Consider the following 24,498-nt stretch of genomic DNA (forward strand, 5'->3'; position numbering starts at 1 on the left):
CAGCAACTGGAGGTGAGAGAGGCTCCGAGAGGGGGTGAGGGGCGAACCCTGGGTTTCTCAGACCGTGGTGTACCGAGTGAGCTCTCCTCCCCTTGGTGCTGGGCCCCGGCATGGTTGGTGTCCCTCTACTGCTTTCCCAGGTCGAGCCATTGTCTCCCCACTGCTGGGAGTACAGGCGTCTGACCACTTGTAGCTGTGCCCTTCCCTGGGAAGTCCCCTTAGCCACAGGAAACTGCCTAGGGCTATGCCCCACCCTGGGCACCACCCACATCCAGTGACTGGCCGCAGTGGGGGTACTGGGCCATGTGCCCCTTGCCTTGATCTGCACCACAGTTGTTTCTCTCCCACCCTCTTCTCTGAGGCTCCCTCAGTAAACCTCCTGCACACACATCTGAATCTGCTTCCTGGGAACCTGACCTGTTTGGCTCATCTGTCATTCCTTCACCCATCTGTCCATTTTTAAGTCATTTACTGAGCACCCACTGAGCATGAAAAATGAATGGACCAGGGAGGATCTCTGAAATTCTTCTCAGAACTCTGTCTGTCTCCTTCCTAGCCTGACAGGTAGTAGCTCAGTGGATAGAGCGTTGACCTGGGACACTGAAGTTCCGGGTTCGAAACTCTGAGATCACTGGCTTGAGCATAGGCTAATCCAGCTTGAGCACAGGGTCACTGGCTTGAGTGTGGGATCGACATAAATCTATAGTCTCTAGCTTGAAGCCTAAGGTCACTGGCTCAGCTGGAGCTCTCTGGTCAAGGCACATATGAGAAGCAATTAATGAACTAAGGTGCTGCAACTATAAGTTGATTCTTCTCATCTCTCTCCCTTCCTGTCTCTCTCTCAAAAAAATAAAGTAACTCTTCTTCCTAGCAAGCATCATAATCCATGTGGTAAAAGACAGAAGCAGGTACCCATCCCCACAAAAGGGATTCCTGGGAGAAGTGGGCTGAGCCCGAATCCCTGTGGGACTACTGCAGGGCACAGGGGAGCTGGGAGCTGCAGCACATAGCCTGTTCCAACCCCAAGGTTACCTCACGAGAGAAGAAAAGTGGGTCTCACCTCTTATTGAGCACCATGTTGCCGAGCTTCAGGTCTCTGTGCACAATGTTTTTCTGGAAGAGAACAAACACATGGTTTGCACCATGAAGATGAGGACTGGGGTTGGGCCCAGCCTGCAAGATGGATGGGAAGGCAGGAAAAAGCTCTGTGACATGTCTTTTCAGGCTCCTGCCTTGAGTTGTAGCCACAGACAGACCAGGACCATTCTAAGCCTTCATCAGCCACGTGTACAAATGGGGTGGTATGTGAGCCAGGCAACCTGTGCCCCACCCAGGGTGGTTTCCCAGCTCTTTATCCCCTGGGGCAGGAACCCATGAGGAAATCCAGTCCTTTCTCCACTTCCATCCAACATCTTTTTTTTTTTTTTTTTACAGAGACAGAGAGAGGGATAGACAGGGACAGACAGGAACGGAGAGATGAGAAACATCAATCATTAGTTTTTCGTTGCGACACCTGAGTTGTTCATTGATTGCTTTCTCATATGTGCCTTGACCGCGGGCCTTCAGCAGACCGAGTAACCCCTTGCTCGAGCCAGCGACCTTGAGTTCAAGCTGGTGAGCCTTGCTCAAACCAGATGAGCCCGCGCTCAAGCTGGCGACCTCAGGGTCTTGAACCTGGGTCCTCTGCATCCCAGTCCGATGCTCTATCCACTGTGCCACCGCCTGGTCAGGCTCCATCAAACATCTTATTAAAAAATAAAACATCCTGGCCCTGGCTGGTTGGCTCGGTGGTAGAGCGTCGGCCTGGCGTGCGGAAGTCCCAGGTATGATTCCCGGCCAGGGCACACAGGAGAGGCGCCCATCTGCTTCTCCACCCCTCCCCCTCTCCTTCCTCTCTGTCTCTCTCTTCCCCTCCCGCAGCCGAGGCTCCACTGGAGCAAAAGATGGCCCAGGTGCTGGGGATGGCTCCTTGGCCTCTGCCTCAGGCGCTAGAATGGCTCTGGTCGCGACAGAGCGACACCCCAGATGGGCAGAGCATCGCCCCCTGGTGGGTGTGCCGGGTGGATCCCGGTCGGGCGCATGCGGAAGTCTGACTGCCTCCCTGTTTCCAGCTTCAGAAAAATACAAAAAAAATAATAAATAAATAAATAAAACATCCCTGCATGGATAGCTCAGTGGGTAAGAGCATCATTCTGAAGTACAGAGGTTGCTGGTTCGATCTTGGTCAAGGCACATACAGGAGTTGATGCTTCCTGTTCCTCCCCCTACCCTTCTTTCTCTCTCTCTCCTTCCCCTACCCCGCCTCTCTAAAATGTATAAAAGAAATATATATAAAATAAATATATAAAACAAAAGCCCTGGCCGGTGGCTCAGTGGATAAAGCACTGTCCTGGAGTGCCAAGGTCCCAGGTCTTGACTGACAGGGAAGCCCTGCTCTGGGTTCTGCTCGGTCGGCTGCCCGGGCACCCTGTCCCCAGGACTGTGGGCGGAGGCCTGCAGCACTGTGCCTCACTGGGTGTCCATGTCAGCTGGCCACTTTCCTGCAGTAAAGGATACCTGGGGAAGGGTGGGACAGAGCAGCAGCAAGGGTGGCTTTCTGTGGCTCATGGGGCCCAGGATGCTCTCGCGCAGGAGAAGGGGCTGTAGAGGGGCCGAGCCGCACCTGGTGCAGGGCTTCCACCACGCGCACCACGTCATAGAAGATGACCACGGTCTCCCGCTCGCTGAGCCTCTTCTCCTTGATGACGTAGTGCTGCAGGTTGATCAGGTCAGCGGTCTTGTCGCTGAAGTCGTGTGCACAGAGGCAGTCCAGGACGAGGCAGATGCGCTTCTTCATCTTTTTAACCATTCGGCTGGACTCTGTGTCCTCAACGATTTCACAGGTACGGTCCTGGGAGGCAAGGGGCAGATGGAGCTGGGGCCAGGGCTTTGACACACTCCCCTGGTGCTGGACACACAAAGCAACGAGGGAGCCTGACTGAAGCCTGCATGCGTGTGGGTGAGGGAGGCCTGAGGCCTGGGCAGTGTGGACCACGGGGCCACTCAGCGATGTCCGGCTTCCCGTGTACCAGTGCCAGGCTCAGCAGGGGATAAGGTTCCAGCAGCTTAGCTGCAGGCTTCACGCTTTGATCCTAATACAAAGTGTGTGGATCAGGGCTGGGCACTGAAAGCCAAAGGGCCCCCTGAGCCCAGTGTACTGTAAACCCAGGGCCCTGGACACCCTCCCCTCCACGGCACTCCAGGGATCCCAGCAATGACCACTGTACACTTCCTTCCAATGTCCAAGGCAGCGGATATGAAGTGACTTGTGTGTCCAAGAAAACTGCTTTCCCATGAAAGTGGGACTCCTGGGTAGCCACATGACAGCAGTTAAAAGCATGACTCTGGCCCGATGGCTGGGTTCAGGCCCCAGCTCCACTGTGTCCAAGATGTGGGCCCCGGGACAGTCTCTGGCTCCTCACCTGCCGACGGGAGCTGGTAACCCCTACCTCACAGGTTATTGAGAATAAGATAGCCCAGGCTGGGAGCTAGTCCTGCCCCAGCAGGGCTCGGTAGGTGGGCACTGCTCCCAACATTGCGGTTACCACCTTCTGGACCCATTTCCTTGCTGAAAAGTTATTTCAAGTAAGACAAAAAATAGGTACAACATGGAGACTTTTGTCCTAGCAGTTTAAGGAGGCCCTCAGTGTCCTCCCCAGCCTCTGGCACATAGAAGACTAGAAATATCAATCACCCAGGCTCTCTTATCCAAAATGACATAAGCCAAGGCCACGCTCCAGAAGCTAGCAGAAATGGAGTACTAAGAAATCATCACCCTTGGTCTGACTTCATGTTTAAGTTGCCTGTAATCGCACACCTCAGAATGAAGACCTTGGTGGGGTGTATGAAGGGGGTGGGAGGCATTTTCCTTTATTTTATTTCAGGAAATCAAGCTGAGAAGGAGTTTTTATTGCCTGAAATAACCATGATGAGAGTGAAAAGGGGCAGCTCAGTGCTCTGTACACTCTCATTCATCTTCCCACCCACCTACCAAAGCGGGCATCGCTATGAGTCTCCCCGCTCTACAGATGAGGAATCTGAGGGTTGGGGACCGAGTGACTTGCCTGAGGTTACACAACCCAAGCCCAGGACTGCTGGCTGCAAACCCTGCGTGCACTCCCTGCCACCATGCTGCCTGGTGTGTACCAGGTCCATCCATGCAAGAGGGGCCCTGGATAGTGCACCTGGCTGAGGGTGCTGCAGGGGCTCTGGTGTGTCCCGAGCAGGAGGCCTCCTGGGCATCTGAGCCTGCTTCCCCACTTCTGGAGACACGATCTCAGTCCTGCCCCAAGGAGGGCTCTTTTCAGGGTACAAGTAGCTAATTAGTACCTATCCTAAGGCACCTGGAACATCTGAGCACGAGGGCTTGGGGACACTTGTTGAACAAACTGGAATGCCTGGCCAGGCAGAGGGACTGCTGGCACCAAAACAACTGAGGTGGCTCCAAGTGCCTGTTCTTTCTCACTCTGCTTTCCTCTTTTCTCAGAAAAGCGGCTTTTCACAAAAAGGCTGTAAGATAGGAGCTGTGTGCCTTCCTTCCAGGCTGTGATCATCACAACAGAACTGCAGGGCTGGGCCCAGCCTGACCTCCAGCCCACCACCCAGGAAGTCTTGACATGCCCAGCATGACGGGTCACAGCATGAGCTGCTCAAAGTCCAGATGTGGCTCCAGCAAGTGCCATCCTGGGGTGAGGGTCAGGGAGGAGGGGATGGCAGCCACTCACCTGGAAAAGCCCGTGGTGGTGGACCACACCATCCTGCGTGTGGAGGAGGGAAAGCAGAGAGTACTCGGTGTGTAACAGCATCTTGCCTTGCCTTTCCTCCTGGCTCTCTATTCCTTGGTCCCCCCTCTCCTCAAGGGTAAGGATCTTTAGGAAGGCACACAGACAAAAAAACAACAACCCAAAAACCTTACTTTACAAAGCAGAATGACCAGGACAGGAAAAGCAGGGCGTCACGTTCTACCACGCAACACTTGCACACACACTCACACATGCACCTACGAAGTGAAACAGTTTTTCTTAATGTGACAGCAATGTAATTTATGCACAGATAAAGCTCATTAAATCAAGAGTTGTTCGGAGAGAAGCTGTGAACTTGATTGCTTCTCGGGAAGAAATGGTGTCACTCTTGTTCACAAGTGGTGTAGGTGCCAAGGTGGAAAAAAGGGAGCCAGGCTGGCAGGATGGCCCCCAAACCCCCAGCACCCCAAACCCTGGTGCCTCATTTACCTTCAGCTGATAGAAGTCATCGGTGCCATCTTTCCTTGCCAAACACTGCACAATGCTTGGCACTGGTGAGTTGCCCAGGCGGGGACCTACGGCACAGAGAGGCTTACTGCTCAGCAGCCCTGTCTATGGTGGCACCATGTCACCATGTGGCCTTTGTCTAGTTCTTCTCTTCAAGTGGGCACCACAGTTGACATCCACTGAACTCATCCCACAGAGTCTCTCCTAGTGGAGAGTTCTCACAGTCTGCCCTCCAAAAATGAAGGGTATGTGTGCATCGGCCTGGTACACCTGGTTTCACAGGCACATCTTTCAAAAAGAGGGGTTTTCGACAGTGGGTGCAGGCTGGAATGTCTGCAGAGCACGTGTTAAATACAGTGATCCCAGCTGCACCTGCCCTCTGAATCAGCAACTCTAGGGTGGGAATCCAGGAAACTACGCCTCTACCAGGTTCCCGGCCGTCTGAGATAGCCACGTGGCCCCAGGCCAAGTAACAGCTTTGGGGAACTTCTGTATTTCTGGAGACATATACTGCTTGTTGTTCTGTGACAGCGCCCTGCCCGAGCTTTCAGATCATAAATCAGATGTCACCGTATCACTGCACTGCTAAAAACCCTTAACAGTGCTCAACTGCTCTGAATATGCAATCAAAACTCCTTTATATTGACCTTCAAGGTCTGGCAGTATTTGGTTCCTCACGATCTTTCTAACTGGTTATGTTTCCCACCCCTCTCACCATACTGCTACACTGGCTTCTTAATTCCTAAGACATTAGGTCCTTCCCTGCCTGGGGCTTTTGCATTTGCTACTCCTTCGGTGGAGAATGCTTTCCCCCTGCTCCTCACATGGCTGGCTCCTTCTTATCCTCTGGTGTCTGCTCCTCACACAAAACCTTCCTTGCCTCTCCCCTTCTTACTCTCACGTCATCCTGTTTACCTCCTTAAAGGCACTTACTGCCCCCAGTGATGATCTTGTGCGTTGCTCAGTTTTCTTTTTGCAACCAGAATGCTAAGTTCTGTGAGGGCAGGAACTTGTTGGTCTCGCTGTGCATGCATCCCTGGCAAACAGCACAGCTCGGGCACGGAGTGGGCACCATTATTACTTGCTGAGTGAGTGGAGCTGGAACTATCCTGTGCCCATAAGTCCAGATGCTGTTCTTCCAGCAGAACTCATACCTGGCCTCTGGCTGCTAAGGCAGGCAGGGTCCTCAGAGCCAACCCTACCTGCAACCCTCAGCATGAGCAACCTGGACTTGCTGAGCCTCTTAACACCACACAGGAAGGATCTGCTGATCCTCCGGACCACTGGTAATACCCATTCTACACGATTTCTGTGCTAACTTTACAAGAAGTTTCGGGGGCTATACCAAATGCTTTGTGAAATTGTGTCCTCCAAGAATGGTCCAAAAAGTTCCTTGGATGACGGCCCTTGGGATCTAATGCAGCTTGTGTGCTTCCTGTGGGAGACATCCTGTGGGAAGAGATAGTCTAGCTCCCAGCTGACACTGATCTAAAGTGGTGCAGTTACAACAAAGTGACAATTCTCTTGCCTGACTAGTGGTGGCGCAGTAGAAAGAGTGTTGACCTGGGATACAGGTCTCAGGTTCGAAATCTAAGGTCGCCACTTGAGTGTGGGCTCATTTGGCTTGAGCACCAGGTTACCTGCTTGAGTGCAGGATCACTGACATAATTCCAAGGTCACTGGCTTGAAGCCCAAGGTTGCTGGCTTGAGCAAGGGGTCACTGGCTTGTCTTGAGCCCTCAGGTCAAAGCACGTATGAGGAGCAATCAATGAACAACTAAAGTGACACAACTGTGAGTTGACACTTCTCACTTCTCCCCCTTCCTGTCTCTCTCCCTTTCTCTCTCTCTCATAAAACAAAAACAAATTAAAAAAAAAACAAACAAAAAAAACCCCAGCCCTGGCCGGTTGGCTCAGCGGTAGAGCGTCGGCCTGGCGTGCGGGGGACCCGGGTTCGATTCCCAGCCAGGGCACATAGGAGAAGCGCCCATTTGCTTCTCCACCCCGCCCCCCTCCTTCCTCTCTGTCTCTGTCTTCCCCTCCCGCAGCCAAGGCTCCATGGGAGCAAAGATGGCCCTGGCGCTGGGGATGGCTCCTTGGCCTCTGCCCCAGGCGCTAGCGTGGCTCTGGTCGCGGCAGAGCGACGCCCCGGAGGGGCAGAGCATTGCCCCCTGGTGGGCGTGCCGGGTGGATCCCGGTCGGGCGCATGCGAGAGTCTGTCTGACTGTCTCTCCCCGTTTCCAGCTTCAGAAAAATAAAAAAAAAAACCAAAAAACCAGTGACAACTCTTGTATGGGGCAACCCACAGCTCCAGATCTCCCACAGGCATAAACAGCCTCTAGCTAAGGTGCTGAAGCTGGGCCAGACTGAGGGCTGGTCAGGACCCCACAGTGTGGGTGTGGCACTGCACGTCCGTCCATAGGTCAGACAGTGCATGCCAGTGCGCCCTGTGCCTGCTCCCAGCACCCCACTCACCCGGCACGGAGAGGCTTACTTACCCAGGATGAACGGTCCAGCTCTCTTTGCATTATTTCCAGAAATCCCACTTCCTAGAGCCTTGGCCCGGGTCGACGTTTCTCCAGCTCCTCTGTCTGATGCTCTCCGCTTCATTCTCAGCTCTAGACAAGATAGAAAAGAGCCCCTCGCACTGAGCAAGTCAGCGAGTTTCCTTACACTAACCCAGCCTCCAAGTCTGTGACTTGGGGATGCATCACACAGCTGCCGCTGCCACCTCCTCCCCCTCGCAGAGGAGCACTGAAGGTTCCTGTGACAAAGAACCAGGGCTCCTTTACTTGGGAGCTCAAGGTGCCTGTACTTCAAGGTAGCATGTACTGCCTATAGAGGTGGGCAGCCAGCTTGCAACCCTCAAAGGGGTTGGTCAAACGCAGAGAGAACACTGGGCTTTGTGCAGATACAAACTGCATCCTGTGGGGTCCCCAAGAGACCACCACAGAGAGGAGACTTGGCCTGGAATGAACTATTCCCAAAGTGTGGACTTTCCTTCTGTCAAATACCTACAGCCAAGTGGCCTGAGGTGCTGACTCCTGGGCTCCACTCCACCCCTAGCGCTCTGGTCTCTGGGTGTGGGCCCCGGGAGATAGCACGATGACCGTGAGCCTGGGGGATTCTTATGCCTATGAAGGGTGTGGGTTCTGCCCTGCCAATCTCCTCTCCGACTCTCCTTGACTCTTAGGTCCTCTCAGACAGAACACTCCAAAGTTGTCAATGGAAGGTTTGCCTTCTCTTTCCTTTCTATTTTCAAATTTTCTTTAATTACTTTTACGAAAAAAAAAAACTCCTATGCATTTAGGAGCCAGTTAAAAACCACCAATGGAGATCGTGACCACTTGGATTTGCTGCATAAACCCTACCCCTCCAGGGCTAAAACAAAAGGCTGACACGGGAGCCAGCTTCCAGGAGACAACAGCCTATAGACATGGATTTATGAAAAAAGGGTAGCAGTGTCCTGGAGGTGGGGCGAGGAAACAGCTAGTACACAGATGGGTTCCACAGAGAGGGCAGAGGGTCACAGGGACACCTAAGGAGAGACCTGGCCCAGGGTGGGTGAGGGGGCTCAGGGGAAACTCCCCTGAGGAGGTGGCATGGAGTGGGCCAGGCAGGGGTCCGGTCACTCCAGGCAGAGGGGCTTGGGTGAGCAAACGTACAAAGGTAAAAAACGGCATATAAGCAGCCAACTCTAAGCAGTCGTGTCACTGGAGTGTACAGTGTGAAGCAGGGAGTGGAGAGAGGTGACCCAGAGAAGGGGCAAGGGTTGTATCTAGGGGACATGATGGCCACATCAGGAGCGAAACGTCAGGAGCTGAACACTCACCCCTAAACTTCTATAATTTTTTTCTTTATACAAAAGTAACTGGCATCCCTTCAGGAATGTTAGAAAATATAATAGGCAAGGCCCTGGCCGGTTGGCTAGGTGGTAGAGTGTCGGCCTGGCGTGCAGAAGTCCTGGGTTCGATTCCCGGCCAGGGCACACAGGAGAAGCGCCCATCTGCTTCTCCACCCCTCCCCCTCTCCTTCCTCTCTGACTCTCTCTTCCCCTCCCGTAGGGAGGCTCCATTGGAGCAAAGATGGCCCTGGGCGCTGGGGATGGCTCCTTGGCCTCTGCCCCAGGCGCTAGAGTGGCTCTGGTCGCGACAGACCGACGCCCCGGAGGGGCAGAGCATCGCCCCCTGGTGGGCATGCTGGGTGGATCAGGCGCATGCGGGAGTCTGTCTGTCTCTCCCCGTTTCTAGCTTCAGAAAAATACAAAATATATATATATATATAATAGGCAAAAATAAGAAAGTAAGGTGCTTGTGATCTCACTGCCTAGATGTGACCACTGTTCACATTCAAGTAGACTTTCTGTGTTTGCATGTATATTTGTGGTTTCCATTATTACAAAAAAGTTGGACTGCTCTGTGATACCATTTTGTAAGCTTCATTTTCTCCCACCTAAAATATTGATACATCATGAAGGTGAATTTTATGGTATATGAACTATATCTCAATAAAGCTGTAAGTAAAATAACACAAAACACCATTACTGACATTCCTGCCTGACCATATTCTTCTGTAGCATCACTTGAAATAGCTGTCTCCTTGGTAAGAATAGATCATGATTTATCTGACTACAACCCGACTCAAGGATATCTAGAGCCTTTCCATTTTTAAATACTTTTATTAACAGTCATGCGCCTACATCTTGGCATACTTGTCCCTCTCCCTCAAGATAAACTAAGAAGTGGAATTGCAGGGTCAAACAAGGAGCACATTTTTAAAGGTGTTTCCCATACACTGCCATGCTATTCTCAGGGAGGCTGTGACAATTTACATCACATCAGCGATGTGGCCAAGAAACTTCCCTGAGGAGGTAATATGGAGTGGGTCCCAGGCCTGCAGCGGGACCATGACTATGTCCTTATTTCTAAAGATGGCCAGTTTGATGGGCAATAAAAAGTACATCATTGCTTAAATTAATACTTCCTTAATTACTCAAGAGGTTGAACTTGTTTCACATGATTAGTGATTGTATGTATTATTTTTTAATGAATTTACAGTTCATATTTTTCTATTTTTTATTGCTGTGTATTGGTCTTATCAGTTTTTAGAAACTCTTTATAAATTAAGGACATGACCAACATAGGATGTAGTTTTCCTTAAGTCTTTTAACTTTTTAAAATTAAAAGCCCTGGCTGGGTAGCTCAGTTGGTTAGAGCATCATCACATACACCAAGGTTTTGGGTTCTATCCCCAGTCAGAGCATATACAAGAATCAAGCATGAATGCATAAATAACTAGAACAACAAATCAATGTTTTTCTCTAAAATAAATTTTAAAAAGCTAAGAAATGATTAAATATTTATATAATTAAATAGCTCTTTTTCTTTAGTTTGTGTTTTCTGTTATTCCTGAAGGCTGTCTCCACCCTAAGTACAGGTGTGGATCTGCTACTTAGGTTAATTTAAACCTTCCCATGCTGCCACTCTGGCCCTTATTTCAAACCCCAGACTACTCCATGCAGTGACCTGGAGTAGGAGAGGTGGCCTGACGTACTGCTAGTCTGATCCACCACGCTTGCTTCCTATCAAGTTCCAATTTGTTTTCAGAGCTGTGCCATGAAGGTGCAGACCCATGATTTCATGCCAAGAGAAACCGGGACCAGGGGACTCAGTAGGCCCTGACAGTCCCCAGATGGAGCGGAAGCCACAGTTAGGCTCAGCCGTGACTTCTGCCAAAGAAGCTCATGCTGGAAGCAGATTCAAAGTCATTCACACAAAAGCAGGGGAAAATAAAACCGCTTCTAGACTTAAAAAAGGTGTCCAGAACACTGCTCCTCGCTTTGCCTAGCTAACTTCTAGCCATCATCTCAATTTAAATATCACTTCCCCAGAGAAGCCTTCCTTGCTATTCCTACTACCAGTGGGTCCTATAATTTTCATTTGTAGCACTTTCCATATTTTGTGAATATGTATTTATTTGTATATTTATATGCTTGCTGTCTTTCCCCCACCGCTAGACGAAAAATTCCAAAGGAGAAAAAACAACGCTGCACACCGAGTACCTGGCCCAGCAAATACACCATGAATGGCTGGCTGCCTTCCCTCCAGTCCGTGAGGGTTCTCACCAGGTCAGCAGCCCTGTGCTGCAGCTGCCTCTGCCCTCCTCCTTCCCTGGATCACTAAGCCTCCCTCTTTTCCTGGTTCCCTGGAGAGCACCACGGAGGACTCATCGTATCTGTGTAGCTGCTGCCTAGGCGCCTACGCACAGGCATGGTCTAGACAACAGTTTGCCGGGAGCAGCTGCAACACAGACAATGAGTGGGCTCAGCCTGACCCCACCCACCCCACTCAAGATTCAACTCAAGCAAATGGCACGGGAACTGCTCCAAAATGTAGACAGACAGAAGGATGGCAGCAGACGGGCAGGGAGAGGGAAAAGATGCCGCTGGCAGGGGAGTGGTGGCAGGCTGCTTCCTCTCCTGAGCATCCCTTCCTGACACGCGGAGCTGCGGAAGCTAAGGAGGCAGCATGAAAAGTGGAAGCTGCTGCAGGCTCAGTAGTGAGGGGAGCAAAGGCCCCTGGGGACAGGCGGGCCTATTCCCTCCACCCAATCAATGCACAGGGAGGGTGTGCCCCACTTTAAATCATCTCAGAGGCACACCTGCAAATGGTCTACAAATGCTCCGACGGGGGAAGCCACTTGGAGTGATCCTCGCTTCATAGTGAGATCTGTGACGTGGGACCTCTGGCTACTATGGTCTCACAAGGACTTGGGGCCAGGCTGCTTCATGGACACTGGTTCTCAGGCTGGGATAAGGGGCCCTGGCCCAGCCTGGCTAAGGGACAGCCATTTGCTGGTGTTTCCTGGGCCCTCTTCTCAGCTCCCCAGGAATTTAGCAATCCTGGCTTAGAAGTCTCTGGAACTTTAAATCTGTCAACTATTCTGTGTGCTACCCTTCGACATCATGGCTGGTTCCCGAAGAACCTGGACTCCAGAGGAAGCTCAGTGAGGCAACAATGGGGTGAAGGGTAGAGGCTGGGAGGGAGGCAGTGAAAGCGGCATACTGCAGGGAAAGCCTGCCTCCTGCAGGCTGTGCTCTTCAATCTGGAAAGCGGGGGCTCTGTGTGTGGGGCCCAGCCTAGGGTAAAATCGTGGGCCTGAGCATGAGGGGGGCCTCAGCTCCATGACAGCCACCATGGCATGCCTGGAGGAAGGGAGGCCTGCCCTACCCTCTCAATTTGGGGTAAAGGTCATGTCACCCCAAAGCTGCTGGGCCATGTGAGCCAGCCCTCCCAGAAGGCAATGAAGGCCAGGCCATTAGCACCACATAAGGTTCTAAGGACCATCAAGCCAAGTCCCAAGGTGCAGTGTGACAGGGTACAGGAGAGTTGGGTGGGCTGAGTTGGGCAAAACACCCTATGGCAGGAGACAGTTCAAAATGGCGGACATACCACTCACCTCAGAAGGAGGTTGGCTGCAAAGAGAAATGGCACTAAGGCCTCACAAGCTCAATCTTTCCTTTCCTCCACTCAACCACAAAGCAGTCAAAGGCTGGCCAAGGCTAGAAGGGGTCTCTCACTCCAGCAGAAGCAGCGCACAGGCCTTCACACAGATGTGCAGATGCATGGCCCCAGACAGTGGACACCTACATGTACACAGAGCCAGGGCAAACCGCCACTCCTGTGGGAGACTGCAAGTGGCAAAGCCTTTGTAAGTTCAAGGCTTAGCAAAAGGCTAAGCTCCCCCACCACCTCCATATTAGCTATAAAGCTGAGTATTTGCACTCATCCGAACCCCCCACTTCACTTGCTTAAGTTGCTAGAAGCAATTTACATGCCCTTCCTCTCACCCTGTTTGTTTAGATGTTGGTTGATTTCAGTTATGGGTGGTGGTGGGGTTCCTGTTTACACCTTAAATGGATTCCTGTTGATGCCTTAAGAGAATTCCTGTTTTTGCCTCAAAGTTGTGACTTTGTATCAGAGACTTCCTTATTTGCATATGGCTATATAATAAAGCAAACGAGGGGCTGTTTCACTCTGGCAAGCTCAAGGCATTGCAGAGGCCTCTTGATCCCACCCTTCTTTTGCTTTAAGTCCATTTTCTTCATTCTGCATTGTCTCACGCAGGACCTGGAATTACTAGCTGCGCTGGTTTGCGGCACACTCCCCACAAATATGAGGGGCAGCTGTGGGACCTGCTCACATATGCAGACACTTCTGCATTCAACCTCGCCCTGCTTTCTCTGGGTTCCTGGAGAAATGGGTGACCCTGCAAACCAGACTGGCAGAGGCAGAGTGCAAGGGCAGTCCCTACAAGGAGCGAACGCAGACCTCAACCCATGCAGCACTTACTGTGTGCATATGCAGCTGGTGGCCACAATCTGTCGAGCTTCTCTTTGTGCTCCTGCTAGAAGCCAAAGGACTGTGTCCACACTGCAGGGTCAGGCTGAGCTGAAGCCATCAGTGTTCAAGCTGTCCCTGTCAGCAGCCCTTATCCCTGCCCCCACGTTTCCTGGCTCTGTCACAATAAAACAAAACAAACAAATACAAAGTTCCTGGCCCTGGCAGTGGTAGAGCATCAGTAGAGCGTCGGCCTGACGTGTATAAGTCCTGGGTTCAATTCCCAGCCAGGGCATGCAGGAGAAGCGCCCATCTGCTTCTCTACCCTTCCCCCTCTCCTTTCTCTCTGTCTCTCCCTTCCCCTCCCGTAGCCAAGGCTCCACTGGAGCAAAGGTGGCTCTGGGCACTGAGGATGGTTCCATGGCCTCCGCCCCAGGTGCTAGAATGGCTCTGGTTGCAAGTGAGCAATGCCCCGGATGGGCAGAGCATCGCCCCCTGGTGGGCATGCCGAGAGGATCCTGGTCTGGCACATGCAGGCCTATTTCTCTGCCTCTTTGCTTCTCACTTCAGAAAAATACACACACAAAAATTTCCTGAGCTGTGCAGGCTCTATTGTCTGGATTTTACCTCTGACAGTGCCTGATGAAAGTAGGGCCCTGCACCTCTGTTCAGCCAACCTGGCACCTGGCAGCGCACAGAGCTCCCACCCATCCCTGGTCTCAATCCTACTTGCCATGTGATAAGGGGCTATGTGTGCACACCCACAGCAGATACCAGGAGGAGGGCAGAGTCTCTGCCCACAGGATACTAAGGCAGCAAAACAAAGTGGTTAGAGCAACGTGTCCTGGTATTTTTCCTGTCATAACAAAGAGAAACATTTGTACAGCACTTGAGGCCCCCCCTGTCCTATGTGAGTCCCCATCTTATGCCTCAGGCTGAAGGGATCACCATCTTGACCTACATAACTCACCCTGAATGGGAACCTCTGAGTCAGAGTAAGGATTTGGAGTAAGCAAACCTGGATTCAAAGCCCAGGACCATTACTTAGTAGTGATGAGATCTTAGACAAATTACTTATTTTGTATCTGCAAAATGGTGCACAATCTACCTTTCAAGGTTGGTCTAAGGATAGAGTGAGACAGTCCATACAACAGGTTCAGCAGAGTACCTACTGGCACACTGTAAGCATTTGAAGAACTGTGCTACTGTTAGCTTAAACACAGTAGCATTGAATTTCTCCTGCCCAGAAAGAAGGGGACAGTTAGGTACTGAGTTAGGGAGGTGGTGAGCAGTAGGAAGGTAAATAGATTAAAGGAGTAAGAGACCTTGAACCTGCTGTCTGCCAGCTTGAGACTACAGTCCAGGGGGTTTGATGGCCAGCCTGAGTGGCATGCTCACCTCATTGCGGGGAAGAGCTGTGGAGGAGTAGAGGGCTGTGGGCAGTGCCAGGTGCACATTCTGCAGTGGAGGGCAGAGGCCCACAGCATCTATCTCATTGTCTTGTTTTGTTCATTGGTCTATGGGGAAAACAGAGGCTGGAGCACCAGCTAGCAATTACCAACTTGGGGCACAGTAAGGGACCACCCAGCAGGATGAGGCCACCCCAAATGGGTCCCTCATTATGACCCAGTTGATAAGGAATTAAGATCTAGTGTCTCTAGTCCAAGATCTGCTGGAGGGGAATTGGGAGAAGGGGACAGAGCACATATACTGGGTTATAAAACTTCTACTATCTAAGGACACAACTGAGTGTATGCATTTGTCAAAACAACTGAATGACCTGTGACATTCACTCAGTGTATACATACCTCAATTAATAAAAAAAAGCAAACTGAAACCTTAACCAAATGGTCAAAGTTAATACCACCAATAGTAGAACTGAAAACACATTACCCCAGATATCATGCACTTAGACGTTTACACTACTTATGTATTTTTTTTTACCCAAAATGCATAAACTCGATCTGATCTTGAGTCAAACCCAAATTGAGGGACATTCAACAAAACAGGCCTGTATGCGCTCTGGCCAGTTGGCTCAGCGGTAGAGCGTCGGCCTGGCGTGCGGGGGACCCGGGTTCGATTCCCGGCCAGGGCACATAGGAGAAGCGCCCATTTGCTTCTCCACACCCCCCCCCCCCTTCCTCTCTGTCTCTCTCTTCCCCTCCCGCAGCCAAGGCTCCATTGGAGCAAAGATGGCCCGGGCGCTGGGGATGGCTCCTTGGCCTCTGCCCCAGGCACTAGAGTGGCTCTGGTCGTGGCAGAGCGATGCCCCGGAGGGGCAGAGCATCGCCCCTGGTGGGCGTGCTGGGTGGATCTCGGTCGGGCGCATGCGGGAGTCTGTCTGTCTCTCCCCGTTTCCAGCTTCAGAAAAATACAAAAAAACCCAAAAAACAAACAAACAAAAAAGGCCTGTATGCTTCAAAAACATCAATGTCAGATAGTTTTTAAAAAGACTGAAGAAATAGTCTAGATTAAAGGAGACTAAAGACATATATAACAAGTAAATGTGATGGGTTATCCTGGAGGGGGGGTTATAAAAGAATATGACTGGGCTATTGGCAAAATCTGAACTGAATATGAACAGCATATGAGATAACAGTATTGTGTCAATGTAAAATTCTCTGAACTTGAAAACTGCCTTGAGAAATAACACAGGACATAGAGTGCCTTTATTTTTAGGTGATAGATGCTACCATTTGGGGTTGAAGGGTCAGGATGTAATTGATTCTCAAGAGCCTGGAGACAGAGGAGAAAGTGCAACCTGCTGAGAAAGCTCCTAAAACCCTGGAGGAATATCCTGTTCAGATCCACAAGTTCCAAAGGGATTTCTAGTGGGCACACAGCTCACAGTCGCAAAACCTGCAATCGCATACTTGTTGGGCAGAGCCGGCTGGCATGAACAGGAATTCAGTCTTGACTGTCCCCCTTCCTTTCCCACCCCAAACACTGTGCTAAAGGAATGGGGTGGGGGGGGGCTTTGTGCAATCGCCAGATCTGCCACCTGATGGCGTCTTTCTGCAGTGCATTTTCAAAGGGTTACTCTTGGCATCAGGTTCACGGGGATGGGGGCACTGCTCTCCCTCAGGCTGAGCAGGAAGGATGCAGGAATGACTCCATTAGAAGACCCCACCTCAGCTACCTGTGTATTTGGGGCTGGACAGATTCCACCAGGCTACACTTGTTTTTCTTCTTGGGGACCTGGGGCTGCAGTATCTGTCTCTGTTTTGCGGGTCCTCCAATGCTCCCATGGTCTTCAGGAAGAAACAAACTCTTCGGTGAGTCTGGCTAGACCCAGGCTACCTCTCCACTGTCACTGCCCTTATACGCCACACCAATGACTCATAATTCCCTAAGTGTGCCATGAACACCCTTGCCCTGCCCTCCTCTCTGGCTGGCTTGTCCTCCCTCAGTCCTCACTTGTCACTTTCTGCAGCAAGTCTTTTCCTTCAGCTCCCAGAGAATGTGAGCATACTTCTGTCCCCTCCTGCTGTGCTGTAAGCATTGGTTTACCTGTCTAACTCACCCTAACTCCAGGTTGTGGGCACTCCTTTGGGAGCAACCCCAATCCACCTCTGCTTCCCTGCACCACGCCCACTGCTGGCAAACTGCTCTGAGAAAATGGAGAGTGTAGGTTTGTTGTGCACCCAGAAGGCACTAATGCCCATGCTGGGGCAGGGGACAGAGCTCCATATGACCCAACTAGAGGCCAGCGGTTGGAATGGGGCCCAGAAGAAAATACAGACAGTTGACTAGCTCGTGGCAGGAGACAGAACCCAGTATCAGAGACCCAGAGGGGGTCGGGGGTCAAAGCGGTAGGTAACTGGGCTGCCAGGGTGCTGGGAAGTTTGTCCAGGAAAGTCTCATGTCAGAAATATCTAGATGCCTGAGGCAAAGCGCTCTAGGCTGGCTGATTGCCAGAGGTTGTGCTCTTAGTGCTCTGCTGGGAGCAGCCTCCACTGAGGAATGAAACCCATTCACAGCATGCCTAATGCGTGGGCCCACCTCCTACAGGCAAAGGGACAGCCCGGCCCCCTTTTGGCTGAATTCACCTAAAAGATCTGCTTTCTTGCAGCAAGATGTGGGAGGCTGGGACTGACCAACTAGTCTGTACCCTCTAACAGTCTATCAGTGACAGGTCCTCCTGCTAGTCAGAAAAAATGCCTACCACTTTTGCTTCCTCCAGAATGAGGCCTTCTGGCCCAGCTACGTGTGTAGCTGACTATACCTGGAATGGAATGCCGAGGCTGTGGTGAGGGGGGTGAAATCTGAACCCATGATCCCGCTAAGATGGTTCGTGGCTCTATGCTTTATAGACAAGACCCCTCCACCCACGGGGGACACCAGTTCCCTTGAAAACTTGTGGACCCCTTCCTGGATGGTGAATTCTGGTCTCAGAACCCACTGTGAGGCCCACATGAACTAACTTCTGTATAAGGCTTTATAGCTTACAAAGCACTTTCAAATACACTATTGTAACTGACCACCCCATACCCCCAAGAACACATTTTCTAGAAAAAGAAACTGAGGCTCAGAAACACTAACAGAACTGCTTAAAGCCTCCTGGCTAGTTCTTGAATGATTTCACCTGAGAACACAGATTTTCCAACTCCGAATCCCACGTATTTCTACTTGACCACACCACTTCCTCAGCTGCCCTTCTCCACCTGATCATGGCTGTGGTTCTAAGAATGTCAGCCACAGATAGGAGAGTACCCTCTGGACTCCTTAGCAGCAAGCATTCTCCTGGAATCAGGAGGTGCCAAGCCAGAAAGCTGCAGCTGAGCAGGGAGAGAGAGGGGCCTTGCTTGTCCCTGGACAAGGTGTTCCTCCCTTCCCTCCAGGCCTACTCTCCATCTACAAAGTCAACCCAGGGAACCCAGAGGAATTCCCAGAACCAAGTGTTTCGGAAGAGGGACCAGTTACTCACATGCCAGTTGGGAGTGCAAGACAGATTTTGGGGTTAGGCTGGCCCAGTTTCAAATTTCAGCTTCCCGCCTGACCTGTGGTGGAGCAGTGGATAAATGCATTGACCTGGAATGCTGAGGTTGCTGGTTTGAATCCCTGGGATTACCCAGTCAAGGCACACACAAGAAGCAATTAGTATGATTTGATGTTCCCCGCTCCTCCCCTCCTCTCTCTCTCCTGTCTAAAAATCAATAAATAAAACGTTAAAAAATTTTAGCTTTCCTTACTCACTTGCTTTGTGACCCTGAAGTAGTCACCAACCCTCTGTGAGAGTCAACTACATTCAGTGGGCTTGCCTCAGTTTCCTCGTCTGTAAAAGTGGGATGACTGAAGGATCAGGCAGGATGTGTGGCTGGAGGTGTCATGAGGTCTACTGCGGGATGAAAGGTGAGCTCCATGCTGAGGTAATTGTCCTGATGACAAGTCTCTCTGGACGAGTACCTTTTTAACTATCATTTGTAGGGCACCTACAGCTTGCCAGACACTGTTCTTAGTGTTTCCTAGGTTTTCTTTAATAATCACTTTATGAAAGGAAGATTTCCCCCTTTTATTGCTAACAAGCCAAAGCCGAGAGATCCTGGCCTAGCACAGCTGGCTGGAAGGGGCTCTGGTGGAGGGCTTTCCTTTGAGTCCGAGCCGTCTCTGAAGCAGGCACAATGCTTCCCCTTCGCTCTGGCAGCCTGAAGGCTACAAGCAATCTCCCCAGGAAGCCAGTTGCTTCTGTGCTCAGGATGGCTGCTGGGGGGATGGGAAGGTGGATTAGTAATCCATCGGCTGTAGCTGGGACTCCCTGATGACAAAGATTCATGCCTGTGCTGTCATCTTCACTGTTCCAAAACAGCATGATGACTTTGTTCCTTTTTAAAATGCAGGATATGTATAGCTCCAATTTGTCAAGAATATATAACATCACATCATTCTTTAAATGCCGTGCCTCACTGCCTTGGGGGTACTGAGGGAACTGCTGCTTCTAACCAGAGCTCCCTCTTGTTGCACAGGGTGAACCCCCCCTCCCCCCAAGCCCTGCTCTTGGGCATGTGGGAGAGTACCTGCAAGCAGCCAGAGAGGAAGTGACTCAGCCCAGTGGGAAGTGGGAGGGGCAGTCAGAAAGAGGGCCCTGAGCCCAGCTGCTCCCCCTCAGTCCCCTGTCACTGCCTTTCTTCACAAGACTACAGCGTGCTGAGTTCAGCACTCCTGGGGACCTGCAGGGGCCTGAAGACCCCGGTGTTTATAGGAAGTCCAGTGTCTGCAGCTCGAGGTCCAGCTCCAGCCTCCTCTAGGAGGCAAGAATTACACACACAAGGAGATTATGTAATCACTGATGCCCCTTTTTACCCGACTGCCCAGAGGAAGTCCCCACTGCTCTCTTTGGCCTCCATGAAGGTTGGGGGGGACAGACTCTTGGCTACAGGCCCCCCACCAGGAGGATGTGCCTCAGAGTGATTCTGGGAATAAAGGCTCCAGGGCTGTGCACACAGAGGTGGCCTTAGAGACCCATCTGGGGAAGAGAAAAGGCATAAGAAACCAGTTCCTGCAGATGGCTCATAGGACTTCACCAGCAACCACTCTAAAAGCGACCAGAGCAGAATCCAGGGCAGCCTCACCAGCCCTGCCACCAGCTCACTCCTCCCAAGGGCCTCCGGAAGCAGCTGATGTGACAACAAATAACCCGTCACTGTGTGTGGGTGTCGGAGGAGGAAGGGACAGACTTAACAGCTCTTTCTGGAGCCGTGCTGCCCTAGTATCTCCCATCCAGAGAAGCAGCAAACCACACTGGCTTGGGAGACATTCCTGGTGGTCTCCTGGCTCTGCAGGGGGCCTTCCACTGTGTGCTGTGATGGCAGACTGGGTCACTGACAGCCTTCCTACAACTAGGGGGACCCTTGCACGGACACATGACAGGGAGTCCCTTAGTTCAAGTCATCCGTTATTGCTTTGTGCAGTGACTCAGCCCAGGAACAAGACCTGCCACAGGATCCTTCAGGTTCTTGCCACTCACAATGGTCCAAATCAGGCAAGGAGAATACAGCAAGCGACTGAAGAGGGCTGGCTGAGTCTCAGGGCACCTGTGTCCACTGTGTGACCTGGACACGTGTTTCTCTGCTCCTCAGTCTCCCACTAGAGGAGAGGGACAGCAGTGCTCCCCACGGGGTTCCCTGAGGACTGTTGGGAGTCAGAGCAGGGCGAGGGGAGGCACTAGACAAATGCTAAGTTTCCTTCTACCCCAGATTTCCGGAGCTGCAGATGGGAAAGCCCAGCCAGGCCCAGGTGCACGCGATTCTCTCTTTATTCTAATGTTTTTAACAGCAAAAATCACTACAATCATCCTGTGAGAAAGGCAATTTGGACTGGGGCCAGCAAACTGCCTTTCCTTAACTGCCTCTATCAAAAATTCAATTCAATTAAGTTTCACAACTCTGACAATGAACAACACAGTTCACTTTCTGCTGTTTTACTGAATGCTGCGGGCTGTAGCTGCTAGGGCAGCGGTTCTCAACCTGTGGGTCACGACCCACAGGTTGAGAACTGCTGTGCCAGGGGGTTAAGATTACAGAGGCAGATGACAGGCCTGGCCATCTGTTCCTCAGTGGGCTGTTCAGAGGGTGGGCCCTCACAGCCTCCGTGGACGACACTGTCCTTGCACTGGAAAGTGTATGCTCATTGCATGTCTGCTTGTCACTCTCAAGAAGGTGAGCTCCTGAGGGCCGGGCCTGGGGTCCCTTGTCCATTTGAGGACCCATGCACAGGCCCAACAGGTGAGAAGACATGCATGAAATGACAGCCAACAAAGTAAAAGAAAATGCACACACTTTGGGCCCAACACTTCCAGTTCTAGGGATTTATCCTACAAATATATTCACACAAATTCACAAAGATTAACTGCTTAAGCCCTGCCCAGAGAGCTTGGTTGGATGGAACACCGTCCCGAAGTGCAGAGGTTGCTGCTTCAATCCCAGTCAGCGCATATCCAGAAACAGATCAATGCTTCTCTCTCTCTCCCCCCCCCCTCTAAGATCAATAAAATAAACATTAAGTGAGGGTCCCCATGTGTCACAGCATTAAAAAATCACAAAAGACAAATCACAAAACACACACACAGCCCTCAGATAGGAAACAATCTCAATGCCCACCAATCGCGGACTGGTTCACTACATCATGTTCCATCCAGACATCCAAACGATGGAATACTACATAGCCTTTAAGACTAAAGCCACACCTGCTGATAAAGCTGTCTAGGATACCTTACATTAAAAAAGGCAAAATGCAGTACTATTTGTATAATATGATCCCATTTGGATAAGAAAAAACGATTATACACACCTTTGACTATGCATAGGAAATTTCTAGAAGGAACTTCTTTTTTTATAGCTAGAGAGAGACAGAGAGAGGGACAGACAGGAGAGAGATGAGAAGCATCAATTCCTCATTGCAACACCTTAGTTGTTCATTGATTACTTTTTCATATGTGTCTTGACGGGGGGGATGGGGCTACAGCCGAGCCAGTGACCCCTTGCTCAAGTAAGTGACTTTGGGCTCAAGCCAGTGACCTTGGGCTTCAAGCCAGCAACCATGGGGTCATGTCTGATCCCACGCTCAAGCCAGCAACCCCATGCTCAAGCTGGTGAGCCCACATTCAAGCTGGCAACCTTGGGGTTTCCAACCTGGGTCCTGTGTTCCAGGCCAACACTCTTCACTGCGCCACCACCAGGTCAAGGCTCTAGAAGAAACTTAACAATGGCCACCTCCAAGCAGTAGAACTAGGGGCCCAAGGAGAGGAGAGTTTAGCTTTATACTCTTTCATATTGTTTAACTATTTTACCATAATAATAATTTTTAAAAATCTAAACATTTTCTGAACCTAACAAAAAAGGTTAAGAGCAGTAATGGAACTGGAGAGGCTGGACTCAGAAAAGGCACACCGAGGGAAAGTGGCATGAGAACATGTGTGTAGGTGTCAGTGCCCTGAATGTACGGGCCTGTGTGCTGGCAGCAGGCTATACTGGAGAGTGGGGCGAAAGGGACACAATCACCACGCCTGGTACACTTAAGCTCTCCCAGGTAACCTGCAAACATAGGAACTTCCTGCTTGCCACCTGGTATCCATAAGTGCTAGGAGGACCACCTAACCAAGCAGGAGACCTGGAAGCTGGTTCTTTTTTTTTTTTCTTTAACAGAGAGAGAGTCAGAGAGAGGGATAGATAGGGACAGACAGACAGGAATGGAGAGAGATGAGAAGCATCAATCATCAGTTTTTCGTTGCAACACCTTAGTTGTTCATTGATTGCTTTCTCACATGTACCTTGACTGTGGGCCTTCAGCAGACCAAGTGACCCCTTGCTCGAGCCAGAGACCTTGGGCCCAAGCTGGTAAGCTTTTTGCTCAAACCAGATGAACCTGCGCTCAAGCTGACAACCTCGGGGTCTCGAACCTGGGTCCTCCACATCCCAGTCTGACGCTCTATCCACTGCACCACCGCCTGGTCAGGCTGGAAGCTGGTTCTTGATGCCATTTCTGGGATACTCACAGACATGCTAGCAAAGAGCTCACCTGGGCCTCTCACTAGAGATAGCCCCCAGGTCCTGACTGCAGCCAGGCACTAGGCCGACCTGCTATATAGATCAGTGGTTTTGTTTTGTTTTGTTTTTTTACAGAGACAGAGAGAGTCAGAGAGAGGGGTAGACAGGGACAGACAGACAGGAACGGAGAGATGAGAAGCATCAATCATTAGTTTTTCGTTGCGCATTGCAACACCTTAGTTGTTCATTGATTGCTTTCTCATACGTGCCTTGACCACGGGCCTTCAGCAGACCGAGTAACCCCTTGCTGGAGCCAGCAACCTTGGGCTCAAGCTGATGAGCTTTTGCTCAAACCAGATGAGCCCTCACTCAAGCTGGCAACCTCTGGGGTCTCGAACCTGGGTCTTCCGCATCCCAGTTTGATGCTCTATCCACTGCGCCACCGCTCAGTCAGGCGATCAGTGATTTTTAACTGCTGGTCCACAGACCAGTGGTGGTCCGCAAAAGATAGACTCAGGGTGGTTAGCTCTTTTGTGGACTGGCATTGGAGGTTGAAAACCACTGCTACAGACAATATCTCATGTATAATCTTCACTACTACCTTAGCAGCAAGAAGCATCATGTCCATTTTACAGAGGAGGAAACTCGTGTTGGAGATAGAAAGTGACTTGTTCATAGTACCTCAGATAGCAAGTGGCAGAACTAGGTTCTGAAGCCTGGTCCAATCTGAGCCTAGGTCCTTAACGGCTGGTTGAAAGTCTCCTAACCCATTACCACAGGGCAGGCAGGGGAGGGGCTTGTCTCCAAGCAGTGGCAGTTTCTATTCTTCTGTCAAAGAAGGGGTATTTCACTTCAGCTTTGTCAAGGTCCCTTCTAGCTCATGGTCCTATGAATCCAAGATTCCATGTGGGCTGGGCTCCCAGGGACCAGAGTCTGGCCAGGATGGAGAAAATGGGGTGGCCTGGGCTCCAGAATCGCATAGGTGTGGGCTGGAAATCTGGCTCTGCCCTTGCTGGCTATATGTAACCGTAGACAGGTCACTTACCCCCTCTGAGCCCGGGGTTTCTTCTCTGCAAGAGAAATAACCCTTTCTTCCTTAAATGTGAGAAGAATTCAATATGTATTACAGACTATTTAGCTAAGAACCCGGAGGATGGTGCAGATCCTTGCTTTTTGGCTGTTTTCCTTCCATCCTTGAGGAGAGAACACCTTGGGAAAGGAGTCAGAATAGAACACATCCTGTGGAACTTGCCCCAAACACAGTAACACCAGGAGCTCCTCATCTACTGCAAAAAGGAGCAGGACTCTTGCTCCCAGCATTGGCAGATGTCAGCAGTGGGGTTCTAAAAGCCCACAGAATTTTGGGCTACGCCAATCCCAAGGTCTCCCA

At 51.1% G+C, this 24,498-nt stretch overlaps 1 protein-coding gene across 2 annotated transcripts in view; it reads right to left on the bottom strand.

The window, feature by feature from the left end:
• Positions 1–24,498, bottom strand: part of STK40 (serine/threonine kinase 40) — a 42,741-nt gene that overhangs the window by 12,243 nt on the left and 6,000 nt on the right. For both annotated transcript variants that reach the window (XM_066375868.1, XM_066375869.1), the window contains exons 2-6: positions 7,786–7,905; positions 5,271–5,356; positions 4,764–4,907; positions 2,663–2,890; positions 1,061–1,113 (exon numbers count right to left, since the gene is read on the bottom strand). In XM_066375868.1, coding sequence (XP_066231965.1) covers positions 1,061–1,113; positions 2,663–2,890; positions 4,764–4,907; positions 5,271–5,356; positions 7,786–7,897 — 623 coding nt within the window. In that variant the 5' untranslated portion in view covers positions 7,898–7,905. The remainder of the gene's footprint in view (positions 1–1,060; positions 1,114–2,662; positions 2,891–4,763; positions 4,908–5,270; positions 5,357–7,785; positions 7,906–24,498) is intronic.

Source organism: Saccopteryx leptura, chromosome 3 (genome assembly GCF_036850995.1).
Source record: "Saccopteryx leptura isolate mSacLep1 chromosome 3, mSacLep1_pri_phased_curated, whole genome shotgun sequence".
Taxonomy (NCBI): Eukaryota; Metazoa; Chordata; class Mammalia; order Chiroptera; family Emballonuridae; genus Saccopteryx; species Saccopteryx leptura.